Consider the following 20,966-nt stretch of genomic DNA (forward strand, 5'->3'; position numbering starts at 1 on the left):
TATCTATCTACCTATCTATTCCCCTAAATATATATCTATTATCTATCTATATCTATCTATCTATCTATCTATCTATCTATCTATCTCTCTATTATCTATCTATCTATCTATATTATCTATCTATCTTTTTTTTTTTCATTTTCAGCGTGCTTTATTGCTGTAAAGGCATTAAAAAATGCAGGGACCAACCTAAAAAAAAAAAACGCACCAAAAACGCACCAAAAACGCACCTGCGTTATTGGTGCGTTTTTTAACGCAGGTGCGCTAATACTTCACTCTCAAGAAATTTCTTAAGAAATTTCTTAAGAAAAATCATTTTTCTAGTGTGAACATAGCCTTAGTGAGCACGTGTGACTGCTCATCCTTTAACTATTTGTAACTCATATAAACAATCAAAGGGCTTGTCCACTTCTCAGACAACCCCTTCTCAATTGCTATATTCCCCATGTAAACTAAAAACAGCCTCTTCTTACCTCTGGTGCTGGTGCCATTCCAGTGATGTTGGTGCCTGGTTTCCTGGGGCTCACGTGATGTTTTTATGTCATGGGAGCCCTGCAGACCATAATGAGCTGATTCACTCTCACTTACTTTAGACATAGCTAAAATTTAGAAGATGTTAGCGAACAGCAGCAGGTTTCACTTTTTCTGGGTGTCAGCTCATCCCAAAAAATGAAAGTGAAGTATCAGCTGTCAGGTTCCCATTAAGGTTCTTCAATATTTATTGCAGTATCGGCTTGAAGAGAGAGTTTTTTTGTCCTATGTCTGGCCTATAGTAGTAGTTAGATTATAAACTTTGAAAAATCTTTCATACATATACAACGGGTGAAATAAATATTGAACATGTAACCAAATGTCTAAATAAATATATTTTTAAATTGAACCTGTCACCAGATTTTTCCCTTATAAGCTGTGGGCACCACCAGTAAGCCCTTATCTACAGCATTCTAGAATGCTGTATATAAGTGCCCAAGTCACTCTGTATGGTGTAAAAAACATCTATTATACTCACCTGAGGGGCCGTTGGATCCGATGAGTGTCACTGGTCTGGGTTCAATGCCTCCTTTCTTCCTTCCATCACTATCCTCCTTCCCAGCCTTGTTTGGATGACGCATCCTCTGTCATCCACAGAGAGGCCTCCATTGCGCTCCTGCGCCTGCGCATTATTTTCTGCCTTTCTGAGGACACAGCAGAGTACTGCAATGTGCAGGCTCAGGGAAAGGTCACAGACCGCCCCCGCATGTGCACTAAAATATTTTGATGTGCCCACAGTAGGGCAGAGAAAAGTGAGTGTGCGCAGGAGCACAATAGAGGCCTGTGTGTGGATGACATTGAATGCTTCATCCACACGGAGCTGGGAAGGAGGACGGCGATGGAAGGAAGAGAGGAGGTGCCGACATAGAACAGTGACGCTCATCGGACCCAACTGCCCCCCAGGTGATTATAATAAAACCTGTTTTCTATGTTATACAGAGTGGCCTGGGCTCTTATATACAGTATTCTAGAATGGTGTATACAAGAGCTTACTGATGGTGGCTGCAGCTTATAAGGGACAAATCTGGTGACAAGGTTCACTATAAAAGGTGACAAATAAATAAGTCCATAGATGTCCATAAATGAAATAGTTTGCCCACTTCTTTTACACTGATGGCCTATCCTTAAGATAGAAGTACTTAAGTGAGGAGAGCACTAAACACCTAAAGGAATCTCCATAGGCACATAAAAAGTATCAATAATGTCAATAAGAAGAAAGGAATGTGCCAAAGGACAATGAGATTACCCAAAAAGTGAAATAGTTTATTTTACTTATATGCAAAGACACATGAAATGAGCAAACATATTAAAAACATTTAAAAAGCCAAACAAATAGGTCCAGAACAAAGCATCCTATGAAGTAACTTTATAATAAAGTATTACAAAAAATCTCCCCATATATAGTAGCCCTCAGTGTGAAAAATAGTGTATCACAGAAAATAAAAGCTGGCAGGAAATAACAAGCATGAAGCAAATATTAATAAATTAAATCAGCAAAGTCAGTATGCTATCAAAAAACTGCTGTTTCACTATCAATGCAGCCAGACGTGTCCCAAATAGTATAAATAAACCACATAAAGGATATATACACTGGATAAAAGACCTATAACACCTGTGATACCTATAGGCATAGGGAGCAGGGCTGGGGAAAAGGCAGGGATGCAGGCCCACGCGTATCGCCACTAAGTGTGGCTTTCTCAAGGGCAGAATAAAGAGACGTGAGGCTCACTTCTCTATATTCTGCCCTTGAGAAAGCCAAATAGAGATGTTTCTTATGTGCTACTTTGGTAATAGACAGCAACCTAGAACTTTGTTTCAAGTGTCCTTTTTTATGCTTATCTAATAGTAGCAAAGGAAAACATTTTAGCGGCGTTATGTCAAATTTAAATAATAAAGGTTAATTTTCAATGTATGACCAAACCCTTTATTGACCCTAATTGTTATTTTATATTATTCTTTCAAATCTTGGAAAACTTCTTTTATATACTTGAAATAGAAGAAATTCCCAAGAAACAATAAAGGGGGCTTTACACGCAGCGATGTCGCTCATGAAACCACCCGCCCCCGTCGTTTGTGTGTCATGGGCAAATCGCTGCCCTTGGCGCACAATATCGCTGTTACCGTCACACTACTTACCTTCCTAGCGACGTCGCTGTGGGCGGCGAACAACCTCTTTTTTAAGGGGGAGGTTCGTGTGCCATCACAGCGACGTCACACAGCGGCCCGCCAATAGAAGTGAAGGGGCGGAGACCAGCCGCATAAACGACATGCCCACTTCGTTGCTGGCAGGACGCAGGTACGGTGTTGTTCGTCGTTCCCAGGGTGTCACACGTAGCGGTGTGTGCTGCCTCAGGAACGACGAACAACCTGTGTCCTGCACCAGCAATGATATTTTGGAAATGAACGACGTGTGCACGATCAACGATAAGGTGAGTATTTTTGATCGTTAGCGGTCGCTCGTACGTGTCACATGCAACGACGTCGCTAACGAGGCCGGATGTGCGTCACGAATTCCGTGACCCCAACAACATCTCGTTAGCGATGTCATTGTATGTAACGGGGCCTTAAGAAGACATTGTCATGTAGTAAAGCTGACATTACTAGAGAATTCCTGATTGAGGCATAAAATGCTCTCGCTTTCTAGTAGTATGAAGCAAGGCTTTTTCAAAACCTCATATATTAGTCCCAATGCTTGAGTGTCTTCTATACCATGATAATGCTTTGGTTGGTTTCCTAAATGACTGCATTTGAAAATTTTAAATCGAAATAGAGGGAGATATGGAATAGGAAAAGGAAAGGAGAATATAAGATTTTTGTGATTGAGATTTCCTTAAATTGTTATATTTTCTAAAGGAACCTTGCATTTGAATATTAATAGCCTGTATCTTGTAATTAGAGGGAAATTTTAATAAATGAAATCAGAAGATGTGTAACTAAAATGTATTCTCTTATCGTTGACAGAATTAGTATTTTACCTTACCTAATCCTTATATTTTCTATATAGACTATGACATTGTGGGACTTGTACAAGGGCTGAATACACTACTTGTTTTCATGGTATTACTTAAAATATCTGTTCATAACTTAATTATGTTTTGTGTAATGTGGAATGATCCATCTCATTTATTTTCTTGTACAAGGTTGAAATTAGTCTACAAAGCAGCTTCCAACCAGGAATGAAACTGGAAGTGGCAAATAAGAGTAACCCAGATACCTATTGGGTGGCTACTATCATTACAACATGTGGCCAGCTACTGCTGCTAAGATATTGTGGCTATGGAGAAGACAGAAGAGCTGACTTCTGGTGTGATGTTATGACAGCGGACTTACACCCTGTTGGTTGGTGTACCCAAAACAAGAAAGTGCTAATGCCACCAGATGGTAAGATCTACATTTATCTATGTATCTATTTATCTCTCTATGCATCTATTTCAAATAATATTATATATATAAAAAAATCAATTATATTTTTTAATTAAATTTATTAAAGGAGTTGTCCATTCACAACATATTGATTGACCTATCCGAAGATAGGACATCAGTATCAGATCAAAGCTCCAGCCAGAGCAATTAGCTGATCAGGGGGGTGCCATGTGTTGGACCCCATTGATTTGATATTGCTGACCAATTCCATGGAGGTTGTGATTGAACAACCACTTTAAGGCTATGTGTCCACGGTAGAATGTACCTGCGGATTTTTCTGCATGAAAATCCGCGACTTTCGCGGCAAATCCGCACCTTATTTTTGCCGCGGATTTGCCGCGGATTTACCGCGAATTTGCCGCGGATTTTGATGCGGATTTTTTTTTTTTGCCCCCATTCTATACCCAAAATCCGCACCAAAATCCGCAACAATAATTAACATGCTGCAGATTTTTCCAGATCAAAATCCGCGGCAAATCCGCCGTGGAAAAATCTGCAGCATGGACACAGCATTTCCAAAATGCCATTGAAATGGCTTGGAAGTGCCGCTGCTGCAGATTTTCGGAAAATCCGCGGTAAATCCGCTGCAAATCCGCGGCAAAATCCGCGCAAAATCCGCAGCGTGGGCACATAGCCTAACTGTAATATCTACAAAAGTAATCTAAATCGTTGAAATTAGGATACTGAAAACATCTGACAGTATAATACTAAAGGGTGCTGCACCCTTAGTCATAACGATAACGGTAACATAAAAATGATTACAGTGACTTTCTGTTGTGGTTTTATTAGGACGGTGAATTCCCCTTCTACAGTTCTCTGCTGTGAAAGTTAAAATGTATCTTTATAAAAGCAGCTAGAAACAGCGAAAAGACCTAAAAGTATAAATAACTGCACTATTGGTGTTACAGACATTTTATTTTAGAATTACTCTGATACATTTATTTATATCTGTTATGATTAAAATTTCATTAGGTTCTGTATCTGATTTCATTAGTAGTTTTCATTTACTGAACGAAAAACTGAAAAATCTTCATTTGTGCTTACCGTGAATGTTAGAGATAACGGAATCATTTAGCCAATGATTCTGATTCATTAATTCAGTCGTTCAATATTTGTATCTGTTTTGTTGTATGAACAAGTAGCTAAAGTGAGTCACCAATGATTGTGTGTCTGACTATATAAATATTAAATGATTGACACCAAAATATTTTTTTTTCCTTTTTTTCTTCTATATCTAATGCTTAACGGGTATATCCAGGACTTAAGAAAAATGTGCCTAAGTACTAACAGGCAGTGAGCTGCTACCTACCTGTCTGTTGTGCCCGGCGCCGTTCTTCTCAGGCACAGAGCAGTCATAAACCATTCTTATCGGCCATACAATGGCATTGTCAACACAATGGAAGCTTCTTTTCCACTCTGCTCTGTAGATGGGACAGGACAGCCGAAGTAATGTTGATTGACAGCTGTCTGTCTGCTGTCTAACTAGGGGAGCCAGCTGTCAATCAGCGTGACTTCAGCTGTCCCACCCCATCTAGAGAGCAGAGCAAATGAGAAGCCGCATTCTGTTTTTGCGACATCAGCGGGAGTAACTAAATCGCTGACATTAGAGGTATGTGACTGCTCTGTGCTGGCAAAGAACAGCGCTGGGAACAACAAGCAGGTAAGTAGCAACTATCTGCCTATTAGTGCTTAGGCACACTTTGTTTCATTTTTGTTTAAAATTCCCGCATATACCCTTTAAAGGGTTTTATCAATAGACATGGGACCTTAACTCTAAGGGGCACTTTGCACACTATGACATCGCTGGTGTGATGTCGGTGGGGTCAAATTGAAAGTGACGCACATCCGGCGTCTCTCTTGACATCGTAGTGTGTAAATCCTTTATGATACAATTAACGAGCGCAAAAGTGCCGTAATCGTATCATTGGTTTAGCGTCGGTCATTTCCATTAATTGGGAAATACCGATGTTACGATGTTGTTCCTCGTTCCTGCGGCAGCACACATCGCTGTGTGTGAAGCCGCAGGAGCGAGGAACATCTCCTACCTGCGTCCTGCGGCTCACGCCGGCTATGCGGAAGGAAGGAGGTGGGTGGGATGTTTACATCCCGCTCATTTCCGCCCCTCCGCTTCTATTAACCGCCTGCCGTGTGACGTCGCTGTGGCGCCGCACGACCCGCCCCCTTAATAAGGAGGCAATTCGCCGGCCAGAGCGACGTCGCAGGGCAGGTGAGTGCATGTAAAGCTGCCGTAGCGATAATGTTCGCTACGGCAGCTATCACCATGATATCGCAGCTGCGACGGGGGCGGGGACTATCGCGCACGGCATCGCAGCATCGGCTTGCGATGTCGTAGTGTGCAAAGTGCCCCTTAGAATCATGGGTAGAACTAGTTTGATTGGTCGCATATACTCTCTGTTGCTTTTGACTATGTGACTGGTAGTCAAGTGAGAAAGACGGTGTGATGGGGCTGAACGCCACTCAGTGATCAGAGAATGAGCCCATATGCTGTAAATAAGTGACCGGTGTTGATTCTAGTAAACCAATTTACAGGGAATTTGCCAGTAGATGTTTGCTATGTAATCTGAGGTGCAGGATAATTTAGGGCTAAAATACTGAATCCAGGGATGTGTCACTTATTAGGCTGTGTACTGTTGTTTCCACTTTAAAGGTTTTAAAACAAAGAGATGATTACTGTCAGTAATACTGTGCATGAGAGTACTGGTCTGACCATGCCATTGCTTTGATAAGCAGCTCACTGTCAATTTATAATGTATACAGAAAGCTGTGAATTAGTGGTGTAGGCAGGGTTATCTTTCTGAGCTGTGCTACATCTAAAAGTTCTGATCATGTTACAAACTGCTGCACCCAGTAACATAAGTGATACACTGACAAGACAAAGGGTAACAATGGTTTGAACTTTTGAATATCAGGCTCTATGTCTCACCATCCACTACAGCTTTGATCGTAAGACTACCTTCATTTTATAGACAATCATCTTGGCTATCTCATACATAAATTTGACTTGCAATTATTTAGCACATCATTAGTTATGCAGATTCTTGTCAGGTCACTGCATTGTTACTATTTCGCTTCTGGTGGTGAAAAGTTTTTTTATTCTTGCATACTACAAATTACAACCTGTTCTCACATTCCCTAATAGCTCAGTGGGTTATTAGGTTGAATCCCAAGTAAAAGGTCACTGGTTCTAATGAAGGAGCAGCCAAGAAGAAGATTGCCAAGAAAAGAGAAACTGCATCATACAGCTCATCGATAGGGGAGTATCAGCGTCAAAAAAATGCCAAATTGCATCATGTGAGTGCTATGACAGTTGGAAGAATACAAAATTAAGTTCTCAAGCCAATCATAAATCAAGAGCTGGACGTCCAAGCAAAATATCATACTCAATAAGTTGGCTCGTCACAGCATCTATCAGTTGTGGTGCAACAAACACGGCATTGGAGGTGGTTCATATGCTTGATAATAGTAAGATCACAGGCATCCATGCAAGCACCGTGTGATACACATTACATAAGTCTGGAATGGTGGCCCAAAAAAAGGTGAAGAAGTCCCAACTCGAGTTTGCAAAAAAATGGACAGTAGAAGATTGAAAATGTGTGATTTGGAGCGATGAGACAAAAATCAATAGACTAAGCTCTGATGGATGCAATTTGGTCTGGAAGAAACAAGGGAAAAAGGGGCTAGCAGAATGAGAAATTGAAAGAACTGTCACCTTCAGTGGAGGAAGCCTGATATGGGGTGGTTTCACAGCCAAAGGCATTGGATACTTGACCAGGATCGATGGTGATCCCAATGCTGAGCTATATGTGAGTATCCTAAAAGAAAAGTTACTTTGTACACTTGAGTATTAAGGGTATGAAAAGGATGACATAGTGTTCCAGCAGGACAATGAGCCAAAGCATATGTTGAGGTTGGAGAAGAAATGGTTCACTGACAATGAAACAGAGATACTGACTTGGCCCTCACAGTCCCCAGAGCTCCACCCAATCGAATACTTGTGGGAAGAGTTGAAGAAAAAGCTGTATACATACCTAAGTGAGTCGACCACTATGCACCAACATTGGGAACGTGGAGAAAAGTTCTGGGATCAGATTTCGGTCAAGACTTAAATGTTTAAATCTGATTGAGAGCATGCCCAGATGGATTCAGGCAGTGTTGAAAGCCCAAGGGGATTTACAAAATAACAAAAATTTAATATTTTGATTTTTAGTAGCAAAACAGTGATAATACAGTGACATGACAAGAAGCTGCATAACTAATCATATGCTAAATAGTTGCAAGTCAACTTTATGTAGAAGATAGCCAAGACGATTGTCTATAAAATGAAGGTAATCTCACGTTCGAAGCTATAGTGGATTATGAAATATAGAGCCTGAAAGTCAAAGGACCAAAACATTGTTACACTTTTGCTTGTCAGCGTACAACCCTGGAATTAGGGTCTTTGTTTCTACATTTTGATGCTCTCGGATGAGGTACCAAATACCTGGTGGCAGATTCCCTTTTATGTTTACAGCTATGAGAAATTGTCCTGTTTTCTGCAGAAAACAAAAGTATGGAGAAAAAAATGTAAAGTTTTTTGTATATTTACCAATCTATTAACCCTATCATTAAAAGTATACTTAAACTGCATATTCTTATAGCGTACAATCCTACATGATTTTCTGTTATATAATCTGCATAAATAGGGTTTGTGCATTCTGAACATTTTTGTGTTAAAAATTCCAAACCCTGCCGATGGGTGAAGTTTGTAATAGGCTCATTGATTTTCTTCGGTTTCCCTACTAAACTTCACAGCTTTGGCGAACAATAGAGGGGGATCAGTGGTAGGACTTCCTCCTATCACAGATTTTGGGGAAAAAAAATTGGAAAACAATATTACTAAGGTGCTTTTCCTCCGTTTGCAGATACAGTCGTGCCTTATGAATATGTATAAGCTTTCAGGCTACTTTTATGAAGAAGCTCTAAGTAAATCACAGAAACTGCTAACACTTTATCTCATATAATCCAAGCAGATCATTTTCTTTTCTAAATACCAAATTAGAGATGTGTATATTAAAAAAAGACAAGGGTAGGGAAAGAGATTGACAGAAATGTACAATAGTGAAATAAAGAAATTTACCTTGTAACTTCCTATGTGATGATGGCATAACTGAACCCAATATGGAGTAGTCAATAGTCAGTTATATGTTTTGTAGGGCTGGTTAAACACAGACCTTGCTCAGAGCAGGTCATCTGACTGCCCGGTCTCCTAATCGTCATATGTGTCTATCATGGAATTAGTTGGGATCAAGAAACTCGACGGTTGGGCTGTGTGCTCTGATTTGAGATTTCAGCTTGGTCCTGTCTAAGCGTATGTGCACATTTTGCATTTTTGCTGACTGTCCCTGTGTTTTTAGGTGAAAAAAACTCAACTTTTTACTGCATTAGCAAAGGGAATGAGGTTTATAAAATCTCATGCACATTCTGATTTGAGCTAGTCTCAAATATCAGCGTTTTTCACCCATTCAAGTGAATGGGGAAAAAAGGCATAAAAAACGTGGCAAAAACAAGTGCATCTGATATTTTTTTCTGCAAATAATGAATATGTGCACATACTCTTTTTTTTGTTAAGGGCATAACTATGGGGGTTGCAGAGGTCACAGTTGAACCAAGGTCCGGGAGGCAAGAGAGACCAAAAGGTCCCTTTGGTCCATATGAGAAGACTGATACCTTTAAAGACCTCTGATAGTTGGAGGTTGTGTTGGACATTTTGCCTTTTGAGCCCATGAGTTCTAAGTTACACCATTAACACTAGAAGTCCCAGAAATTTCGAGCTCGCCCTTGAAGTCCCGAAAAAGGGTCAAATGACCTTTAGTCCAAACTGACCTAACTAACTAGAAACTAAATGGCTAAACTCAATGGAAAACAACAGCCTCCTGTGGTGCGACAGTAATGGCCTTAATTACAGAACAAAAGACGGTGATTATAGGATGTTAGCTAAAATCCTTCAGGTCATTCGACCTGTCTCTGGGTTCCAAAGGTAGAAATGTTAAATGACCCCTCTCTGGGACTTCTAGTGTTAATAAACAGTACGGGGTAGGTAGCAGTATACCAAAATAAGTGGATCCACAGTAATTGACCTAATTAGCTGGATCAGACGTAAACAAGAAAGACTAACTTAAAATATAACTTTTAATATATGTGCGGATAAAAGTGAGCAGAGGCTCACAGGTTAGAAACATAGGTGGCTCATATCCACCCAGAATAACTAAAATTGGGCTAATATCAAGGGCCCAAAGCAGTATGCCTCAGTAAGGTACCCCAGTGAACCAGATTCCAAACAAATGGTATAATAGTCCTACCTGAAGCAAAGACACACAAGAAAATGCAATCAGAGCCCCATCCAGGGGGAAATATATATCTGTGTGTTTCAAAAAGAACCTCCTAAACCATTATAAACCGTACATTTCATGAATCCCACACCACATGGGAACGGTCTTACCAGGTCCGGAGATTACACGGGCATTAAAGATAGGTTATTGGTTCATGCAGGGGGCTGTTTAAACAGCATATCCAGATCCCTCAGAGACCTCAACCAAATCAGGCATGTAGTCGCAGTGCCCACTCCCAACGTTTCAAAGAGCAGATCATCAGGGGAGTTCCAATGGGAAAATGCTGTCAAACGGTATCTTCACCGGATGACAATCAAAAAATGCCCAGGTCACGCATCATGGCGTACAGACAGGACCCAAAATTCGTAAATGCCGCCTTGCGTTTTAGCATTTGTTTGGAATCTGGTTCACTGGGGTACCTTACTGAGGCATACTGCTTTGGGCCCTTGATATTAGCCCAATTTTAGTTATTCTGGGTGGATATGACCCACCTATGTTTCTAACCTGTGAGCCTCTGCTCACTTTTATCCGCACATATATTAAAAGTTATATTTTAAGTTAGTCTTTCTTGTTTACGTCTGATCCAGCTAATTAGGTTAATAAACAGTACAACTTACTGCCTAGGACCGAAGTGATGGATCTCACTTATTTATTACACAGCTCTGGCAGATTGAAAGCTGAACTGTAATTTGTTGGAAAGAGATACAAAGACAGTTTTACTGTAATACAGTTTTGATAAAGGAGGTCTAAGCAACATTATCCTGTGTAAACCGCACAATTGAAACAGTGTTTCCTAGTCCATCCTTTATAATAAAAAAAAATGCATATACACATCCCTCAGCATATATGAGTACACCCCCTTTGAAAAGTAAGATTGTAATCAATATCTCACTCAACATTAGAACAATTTCCAAAACTTTGACAAGACTGAGTTTCACAGAACATTTTTTTTAATCCATAACATGAATGTAAGGTTATTAATATAGCTTTCATTATGAAATCTTCACTTTTATCCAAGTTAGTTGATTCAAAAATAAATTCACCCACATAAAAAACTGCTACATCTAGTATTTTGTATGACTGCCATTATTTTTAAGGCCAGCACCAAGTCTTCTAGGCATTGAATGAACAAGTTGGTGACATCTTGCAGCATCTATCTTTTTCTGTTCTTCAAGAACAACCTCTTTTAAGTGGGCTTTCCACGCTACGATATCGTTAATGAATTATCGTCGGGGTCACGGTGTTTGTGACGCACATCGGGCTTCATTAATGAGATCGCAGCATGTGACACTTTTGAGCGACCTTAAACGATCGCAAAAGCGTTCAAAATCGTTTGCCGCGGAGAGGTCGTCCTGAAACAAAAATCGTTTAATACTTATTGCCGATGTTGCTCCTCGTTCCTGCAGCACCACACATCGCTGTGTGTGACACCGCAGGAGCGACGAACATCTCCTTACCTGCCTCCACCGGCAATGCGGAAGGAAAGAGGTAGGCAGCATGTTACGTCTCACTCATCTCCGCCCCTCCGCTTCTATTGGATGCCTGCCGTGTGACGTTGCTATGACGCCGAACAAACCGCCCCCTTACAAAGGAGGCGGTTCGCTGGCCAGAGCGATGTCGCAGAGCAGGTATGTGCGTGTGACGCTGCCGTAGCGATAATGTTCGCTACGGCAGCGATCACACAATATCGCACGTACGACGGGGGCGGGTGCTATCGCCCTCGACATCGCTAGCCGATGCTAGCGATGTCGCAGCGTGTAAAGCCCGCTTTAGAACATGGGTGCTGGATGGAGAGTGATGCTCAACGTGTCTCTTCAGAATTCCCCATAAGTGTTTGGTTGGGCTCAGATCAGGAGACAAACTTGGCCACTGAATCACTTTCACCCTATATTTCTTCAGCAATATACTATAACAGATGTGTGTTTTTTTATTATTGTCATGTTGGAAAAGTGCAGATTTATTAAGGCAAGGAGTAACGTATCATCTTATCTTTCAAAAAAGATCAGTGCATCTCTAAATTCATTGTATCATCAATAAAATGTAGCTCCTCGACACCAGGAGCACTCATGCAACCCCACCAAAGGCTGCTTCCAACATCATATTTTACAGTAGGTACCATGCATTTTTCTAAATTAATTTTTCCAAATACATGGTGCCTGCAATGAAATATGGAATACAAAGAGTTGTGTGGTCCTGAAACTTTTTTGGTTTGATTGGATTGAGTGGGAAAGAAATTGGAACATTTTGTTATTGTTACAAGATATACAGTATATTTAAGCCTTTGATCGTAGAAGCTAAAAACTTGTATCACTTTTAAAGCAAAAAAAAAATTGTTTTAGCATGATCTAAAACTTACAACACCTTTTGTAACACTTATTAAAGGACTTGGGAATTCTTAGCTGCGTTAAGATCAAGTCCATTCTTGCATTTTTCCTTTTGTTAGAACCATCAAAATGAATTTGGCTTGTGACATCCCTAATCTCTTCACCTTTAAATTATGTCACATTCTGTTTTAAAGTCTTCCTAATGTTTATTGCTCTTTGTTAGAATTATAACCATAAGCTTCAGATGAGTGTATGGCGGCCTGCCTGCAGCTTGACATTATACTACTAAGCTATATATAATAAGATATGGGGTTTCCCACTTAATACAAACACATTTTTTTCATCCCATTTTTATACTTTACAGTCATGGCCGAAAGTGATGGCACCCTTAAAATAGTGCCATAAAGTGAAATATTTCTCCACATGTTTTGTTACACATTAATTGCATCATTTATCCTTATCTTAAGCCTACATAACGTAGGAGTCACACCTGATACATATGAATACCACAAAATGAAGACTTGGGATGGTGCATTTCCTCAATATAATTCTTTTATTAATTTCAAAATATAAAAATCATTTTCCATTGATATACATGTGCACAACAGGGTCACAATATATTTTTTCACACTGGACTGGCTCCAATACCACTGTTATAAGTTATGTAGCTGCACTGACTTATTATTGGCATGTATCATGCCTCTGTCATTTAAATTGGTATTTTCCACCTCCTTCTGGATATACCCATGTACTTAATACTGCTCCTAATGCCTCCCCAATGCTTAAAGTAGCACTGTAAATTCAGTACTTAATGGCAAGGTTGGTTAACCTGAGTAGAATTGTAGTGAAGCGCAGCTTTTACTAACCTGTATAGAATTCAGTGTGGTTGTGCCGTCCTTAGTCCCTGTGTTTTGTTACACATATGTTTAATACCTTTTTGTGTATTGGAACAATTTAAAACGCTGAGAAAAAAGGCAATTTGGACATAACTTCACACAAAAGCAGAAATATAGGCCAGACAAAATTGTTGGCACCTTTCCAAAATATCTTTCAAGCATATAATCCTTGCTCAAACTCACCTATGGCACGTAACAGGTGTGTGCTTTATGCAAATCACACCTGAAACCAGATAAAAAGGGGGGAAGTTGACTCAATTTTTGCATTGTGTATCTATATGTGGCACACTAATTATGGAGAACAGAAATAGGAGAAAAGAACTGTCTGAGAACTTGAGAACCAAAATTGTTTAAAAGTATGAACAATCAAGGTTACAAGTCCATCTCCAAAGATCTTGATGTTCCTTTTTCCACGATAAGCAACATAATCAAGATGTTTACAACCCATGGCACTGTAGCTAATCTGCCTGGATGTGGACAGCAGTAGAAAAACTGAGAAAAGGTTGCAACACAGGACAGTCCAGATGGTGGATAAGCACATTAAGTTCCAAATAAATTCAAGCTTTCCTGTGGGATCAGGGTGCATCAGTGTCAACATGAACACTTGAATCAAATGAAATGCTGTGGCAGGAGACTCAGAATGACTGCACTGCTGAATATAGACATGAAAAAAACTAGACTGCAGTTTGCCAAAATGTACATGAGTAAGCCAAAACCATTCTGGGAAAGCCTCTTGTGGACAGATAAGGCCAAAATAGATCTTTTTGGTAAAGCACATCATAGTACTGTTTACCACAAATGGAATGACGCCTACAAAGAAAAGAACACAGTACCTACAGTCCAATATGGTGGAGGTTCAAAGATGTTTTGGGGTTGTCTTGCTGCTGCTGGCACTAAGTGCCTTCACTGTGTGCAAGGCATCATGAAATCTGAAGATTACCACATGATTTTTGGTCACAATGTTGTGCCCAGAGGCAGTAAACTGGGTTTGTGTGCTAGGTGATGGGTCTTCCAGTAGGACAATAACTCCAAACATACTTCAAAAAGCACCCTGAAATCGATGGAAACAAAGTGCTGGATAGTTCTGAAGTGGTTAGCATGCCATTGAACACCTGTGAAGAAATCTTAAAATTGCTGTTAGGAGAATACAACCTTCAAATATGAGAGACCTGGAGGAGTATGCAAAAGAAGAGTTCTAGAGAGGTTTAAGAAGCTTGTTGATGGTTATATGAAGTGATTGACTGCAGTTAAATATTCCATAGGGTGCCCCATCATTTTTGTCATTTTGGGGGTTTGTGTGAAATTATGTCCAAATCGTCTTTTTTCATTCTTTTTGTTGTGTTGTTCCAATATATAGAAAGGAAATAAACATGAGTTTAACAAAACTTGTAATTACAATAATTTTTATGTGAGAAACATATATATATATACAGTGCCTTCCGAAAGTATTCAGCCCCTTTGAATTTTTCAACCCTTTCCCAGATTTCAGGCTTCAAACATAAAGATAACAATTTTAATGTTATGGTGAAGAATCAAGAACAAGTGGGACACAATTGTGAAGGTGAATGATATTTATTGCTTATTTTAAATTTTTGTAAAAATTAAATAACTGAAGATTGGGGCGTGCAATATTATTCGGCCCCTTTACGTTCAGTGCAGCAAACTCACTCCAGAAGTTCATTGAAGACATCTAAATGATCCAATGTTGTCCTAAATGACTGATGATGATAATATAAGCCACCTGTGTGTAATCAAGTCTCCGTATAAATGCACCTGCTCTGTGATAGTCTCAGTGTTCTGTTTAAAATACACATAGCATCATGAAGACCAAGGAACACAACAGGCAGGTCCATGATACTGTTGTGGAGAAATTTAAAGCCGGATTTGATTGCAAAAGGATTTCCAAAACTTTAAACATCCTAATAAGCACTATGCAAGCAATCATATTGAAATGGAAGGAGTATCATACCACTGCAAATCTACCAAGACCCTTCCGTCAATCCAAACTTTCATGTGAAAAAAGGAGAAGACTGATCAGAGATGCAGGCAAGAGGCCCATGATCACTCTGGATGAACTGCAGAGATCCACAGCTGTGGTGGGAGAGTCTGTTCATAGGACAACAATCAGTCGTACACTGCACAAATCTGGCCTTTATGGAAGAGTGGCAAAAAGAAAGCCATTTCTCAAAGATATCCATAAAAAGTGTCATTTAAAGTTTGCCACAAGCCACCTGGGAGATACACCAAACATGTGGAAGAAGGTGCTCTGGTCAGATGAAACCAAAATCGAACTTTTTGGGCACAATGCCAAACGATATGTTTGGCGTAAAAGCAACACAGCTCATCACCCTGAACACACCATCCCCACTGTCAAACATGGTGGTGGCAGCATCATGGTTTGGGCCTGCTTTTCTTCAGCAGGGACAGGAAAGATGGATGGAGCCAAATACAAGGATAGAGCCAAATACAGGACCATTCTTGAAGAAAACCCATTGGAGTCTGTAAAAGACCTGAGACTTGGATGGAGATTTGTCGTTCAACAAGACAATGATCCCAAACATAAAGCAAAATCTACAATGGAATGATTCACAAATAAACGTATCCAGGTGTTAGAATGGCCAAGCTAAAGTCCAGACCTGAATCCAATCGAGAATCTGTGGAAAGAGCTGAAAACTGCTGTTCCCAAACGCTCTCCATCCAACCTCACTCAGCTCAAGCTGTTTGCAAAGGATGAATGGGCAAGAATTTCAGTCTCTCGATGTGCAAAACTGATAGATACATACCCCAAGCGACTTGCAGCTATAATCGCAGCAAAAGGTGGCGCTGTAAAGTATTAAAGTAACTTAAAGGGGCCGAATAATATTGCACGCCCCAATTTTCAGTTATCTATTATTTACAAAAATTTAATAAGCAATAAATATCATCCAACTTCACAATTGTGTCCCACTTGTTGATTATTCACCAAAAAATTTAAATTTTTTATCTTTATGTTGAAGCATGAAATGTGGGAAAAGATTGAAAAATTCAAGGGGGCCGAATACGAAGGTTGAGAAGTCCTTCATAGAGTCCGAGAGGATTTTACATGTATCACTTTTAAAGAGTTTTGGATTGGAACCATCTATGTCTTTGGAGCCAATGAAGCCATTGCTATCATTCCTTTCTTAGCGGGTTTTAAATTTGCTGTTGAAAAAAACTCATGTTATTGGAATGGTTAGAGGAAAAATTCTTGTGAGAATGGGAAGTTGTATTTTTTTTGGGAAAGAAGGATTTGGAAGGATTTTCTCTATCCCTCTGGCGGTTTTTAGATTTTTTAATTATTGTTTCATGTTCCAATTGTAGGATGTTGTTAGTAATGTTGGAATTTAATTTCTTACATTCAGGATGTGAATCATTATTAACATTTTTGATAATTCATATATTTTATTATACTGCCTGTTCAGATATTTTAGTTCTCTTTTGAAAAAAAGGCAATGTAACATATCTTGCATGCATGTGTCCAAGACTGAGTTCCATTCCTTGGAGAAAATGGGATCCTGTGGAAAGGGGGGAAGTATGGTTGATCCTCAAGCCCCTGGGGCACAGCTTTTCATCCATATATAAGGATAAAAATATTACATCTAGTTTGAAATTCTTCTTTCAGCTGTTTTTCCAATTGATTGATTAGATACTTCATAATATCTGTATCTTCGTCTGAAAAATTCAGTGGAAAATCCAAGATTGTGGAGGAGTCTTCTGGGAAGGATCCCACTGTTTGGAGATTGAGACATTCTCTGGAGGAGATTCTATGGTGAAACTATTGCGTTTTGAAGGATAGGAGACCCTCTGCTGTTGTATCCACGTTGTAGTATTTCACACTGTGAAGATGGAAGGGATATAGGCTGCTGTTCACAAAGAGATGTCTGCTCCTGTTAAAGTGATTTTATTCTACGTGTTTCGGAGTAGATACTCCTTCATCAGGGAATTCACAATTCTGCAGAATATAGTGAGATTAGAGTGAATCATGTATGGCTCTGTCCATATCACACCTCACCTTCTGTCAGACACATGCAATAGGAATATTGCCTGACATATATTGTACAATTAACAGAAGGCAAAAACATATACTACCATGTAAGCTTAGAGTAACATGTCGCCATGAGCTTGTGTTGAAAAAATGTATGCTACCTTTTATACCTGTGGGATGTTTCCTTACAGAAAAGTGTACTTGACTGAGCTTTCATTTTTTGCATAATGTACATATAAATCACATTGTTTAAATAGGCTAATTGCCACAAAAAGAACAGATGACATGTCCCGAAACCCAAAAGCTGTTTCTGTGGTACATGTATAAGCCACTAATGTTTCTATATGGAGTAACCTTTTTATTCTTATGCTTTTTTCTTATGCTTTGTTTCATTTAAGTATACGGTACCGAACTGCTAAGTGAAGCAAAGTCGCTAATAATTGCAGTATACAAGTGCATCTCAATAAATTAGAATATCAGCAAAAAGTTAATTTATTTCAGTAATTCAATACAAAAAGGGAAACACATATATTATATAGAGTCATTACACACAGAGTGATCTATTTCAAGTGTTTATTTCTGTTAATGTTGATGATTATGGCTTCCAGCCAATGAAAACCCAAAAGTCATTATCTCAGAAAATTAGAATATTATATAAGACCAACTGAAAAAATTATTTTATACTCAGAAATGTTGGCCCACTGAAAAGTATGTACAGTAAATGCACTCAATACTTGGTCAGGGCTCCTTTTGCATGAATTATTACGTCAATGCGGCGTGGCATGAAGGCGATCAGCCTGTGGCACTGCTGAGGTGTTATGGAAGCAAGACTTCAGCTTACCATAGGCAACTGTGCTCCAGGACTTGCAGGTGCTCGCGGTCCTGCAGGCCGGCCAGGCTGGTATATAGCTGAGAAGAAGTGAAGAGTTTACCCAGCACCACAATCCAGTATATTAAAATATCAAAAATTTTTTAGATATTAAAAAATCCAACGGATCCAAAACGTGAGAGAACACGCATAAGGGCACCTTATGCGCTTCGGACAATAAAACAAGTCCTTAATCATAGGTGACTATGCATATATCAGGCACATTTTAAATACTCAAAGGCAAACTCCCAAGTGAGCACCAGTTCCTTGTCCTCTGGTGCTCACTTGGGAGTTTGCGCCCGCCTTCAGCTCCACAGGGCACTGCATATTCAGTGAGTATAATGAGCGTCGATAAGGAGTGGGAGGCAGCAGAGTCAGAGACAGCATTGCTGGAGAGAGGTGAATATAGAAAAGACCCGTGTTTTCTCCGTGTTTGATCCGTGTGACACCCGTGTTGCCGGAGAAAAACGAACATGCCTGTGTGTCTGTGTGCGGGGTCATGAGAGGTCACACGGTCCGTGTGAAAACACGACCGTGTGAGTAACAGCAAATAATAACATGGGTACGTGTGGCATCCGTTTTAAAAATGGATGTCACAAGTATCTAAAACACGGACGTCTGAAACCAGCCTGATACTGTGGTTATTAAACCAGGTATTGGTACTTTTGGCAGTGTGGACAGGTGCCAAGTCCTGCTGGAAAATAAAATTTCCATCTCCAAAAAGCTCGTCGGCAGAGGGAAGCATGAAGTGCTCTAATATTTCATGGTAGATGGCTGTGCTGACTTTGTTCTCAATAAAACAAAGTGGTTCTACACCAACAGATGACATGGCTCCCCAAACCATCACTGATTGTGGAAACTTCACACTAGACCTCAAGCAGCTTGGATTGTGGCCTCTCCACTCTTCCTCCAGACTCTGGGACCTTGATTTCCAAATGAAATGCAAAATTTACTTTCATCTGAAAACAACACCTTGGATCATTGAGCAACAGTCCAGTTCTTTTTCTCCTTGGCCCAGGTAAGACTCTTCTGGTGTTGTCTATGGCTATATGCGCACGCTGCAGTTTTTTCTGCACATAAACTGCAAACAAAACTGCACCTTGTCACAGAGAGCCTGGAAATGCTTGCAATGATGGTGCATTTTTGTTGCTTTTTTTATGATTTTTTGATGCTTTTTTGCTGCATTTTTCTCAATTCTGACTTCATGTGTTTGTCAGTATAGAAAGTGTGACAAATCTATGACAAAAAAAGCAAGAAGAATGAACAAACAAACTGCAGACAAAAAAATACAACGTGCGCACAGCAAATCTGATTTCTCACAGACTTTACTGGGGAAACGTGCTGACAACAAAACTGTACCAAAAAAAGCGACAAAAAAGCAACAAAAACTGCAGCGTTCGCACATAGCCTATTGGCCATGAGTGGCTTGACACAAGGAACACGACAGCTGTAGCCCATGTCTTGGATACATCTGTATGTGGTATGTGGTGGCTCTTGAAGCACTGACTTCAGCAGCAGTCCACTCCTTGTGAATCTCTAACAAATTTTTGAATGACCTTTTCTTAACAATCCTATCAAGGCTGTGGTTATTCCGGTTGCTTGTGCACCTTTTTCTACCACACTTTTTCCTTCCCCTCAACTTTTGTTACGTCCCCACTGGAGTCCACTCCATCGACTTCTGCTTCGAATAACCGTGATGTAACTACTGACTAACCAGAATTCAGAAGTTACATCACAAGCGCTTAATGCAAGTCTATGAGAATCAGAATGAGGCTCTCATAGAGTTATATTGCTTGTAAGACCTCCAGTGCGCTTCATGATGCACGGGAGCTGCTGGCAGTCGCAAAGTGACCAAGATCAACAGAAGCGACTCTGGAAACAGATGAAGAGGGCGACAGGTGAGTGTACGTTGGGGGGCAAGGGATGTATATTTAAAGTATAACTCAAATGGTGAAATAAAAATACAAAACATCTTGAGTAAAGGCTGCTTTACACGCTACGATTTATCGTGCGTTCGCATGAGCGATCGCACCCGCCCCCATCGTTTGTGCGTTACGGGCAATTTGTTGCCCGTGTCACACAAAGTCGTAAACCCCCGTCACACATACTTACCTTCCAAATGACCTCGCTGTGGGCGACGAACATCCATTTCCTGAAGGGGGAGGGACGTTCGGCGTCACAGCGACGTCACACAGTGGCCGGCCAATAGAAGCGGAGGGGCGGAGATGAGCGGGGCGTAAACATCCCGCCCACTTCCTTCCTTCCGCATTGCCGGAGGGATGCAGGTAAGCTGCAGTTCATCGTTCCCGGGGTGTCACACAGAGCGATGTGTGCTGCCTCGGGAATGATGAACAACCAGCGCGCAGAAGGACGTTCGATTTTTTGAAAGTGAGCGACGTGTCAACGAGCAACAATAAGGTGAGTATTTTTGCTTGCTCACAGTCGCTCGTAGCTGTCACACGCTACGATATGTCAAACGATGCCGGATGTGCGTCACTAACGACGTGACCCTGATGACATATTGTTAGATAT

At 40.3% G+C, this 20,966-nt stretch overlaps 1 protein-coding gene across 4 annotated transcripts in view; it reads left to right on the forward strand.

Annotated features, from left to right (window-relative positions):
• Window positions 1-20,966, forward strand: part of SFMBT2 (Scm like with four mbt domains 2) — a 365,966-nt gene that overhangs the window by 119,963 nt on the left and 225,037 nt on the right. For all 4 annotated transcript variants that reach the window (XM_075345324.1, XM_075345321.1, XM_075345322.1 and 1 more), the window contains exon 4: window positions 3,672-3,912. In XM_075345324.1, coding sequence (XP_075201439.1) covers window positions 3,672-3,912 — 241 coding nt within the window. The remainder of the gene's footprint in view (window positions 1-3,671; window positions 3,913-20,966) is intronic.

Source organism: Anomaloglossus baeobatrachus, chromosome 4, assembly GCF_048569485.1.
Source record: "Anomaloglossus baeobatrachus isolate aAnoBae1 chromosome 4, aAnoBae1.hap1, whole genome shotgun sequence".
Taxonomy (NCBI): domain Eukaryota; kingdom Metazoa; phylum Chordata; class Amphibia; order Anura; family Aromobatidae; genus Anomaloglossus; species Anomaloglossus baeobatrachus.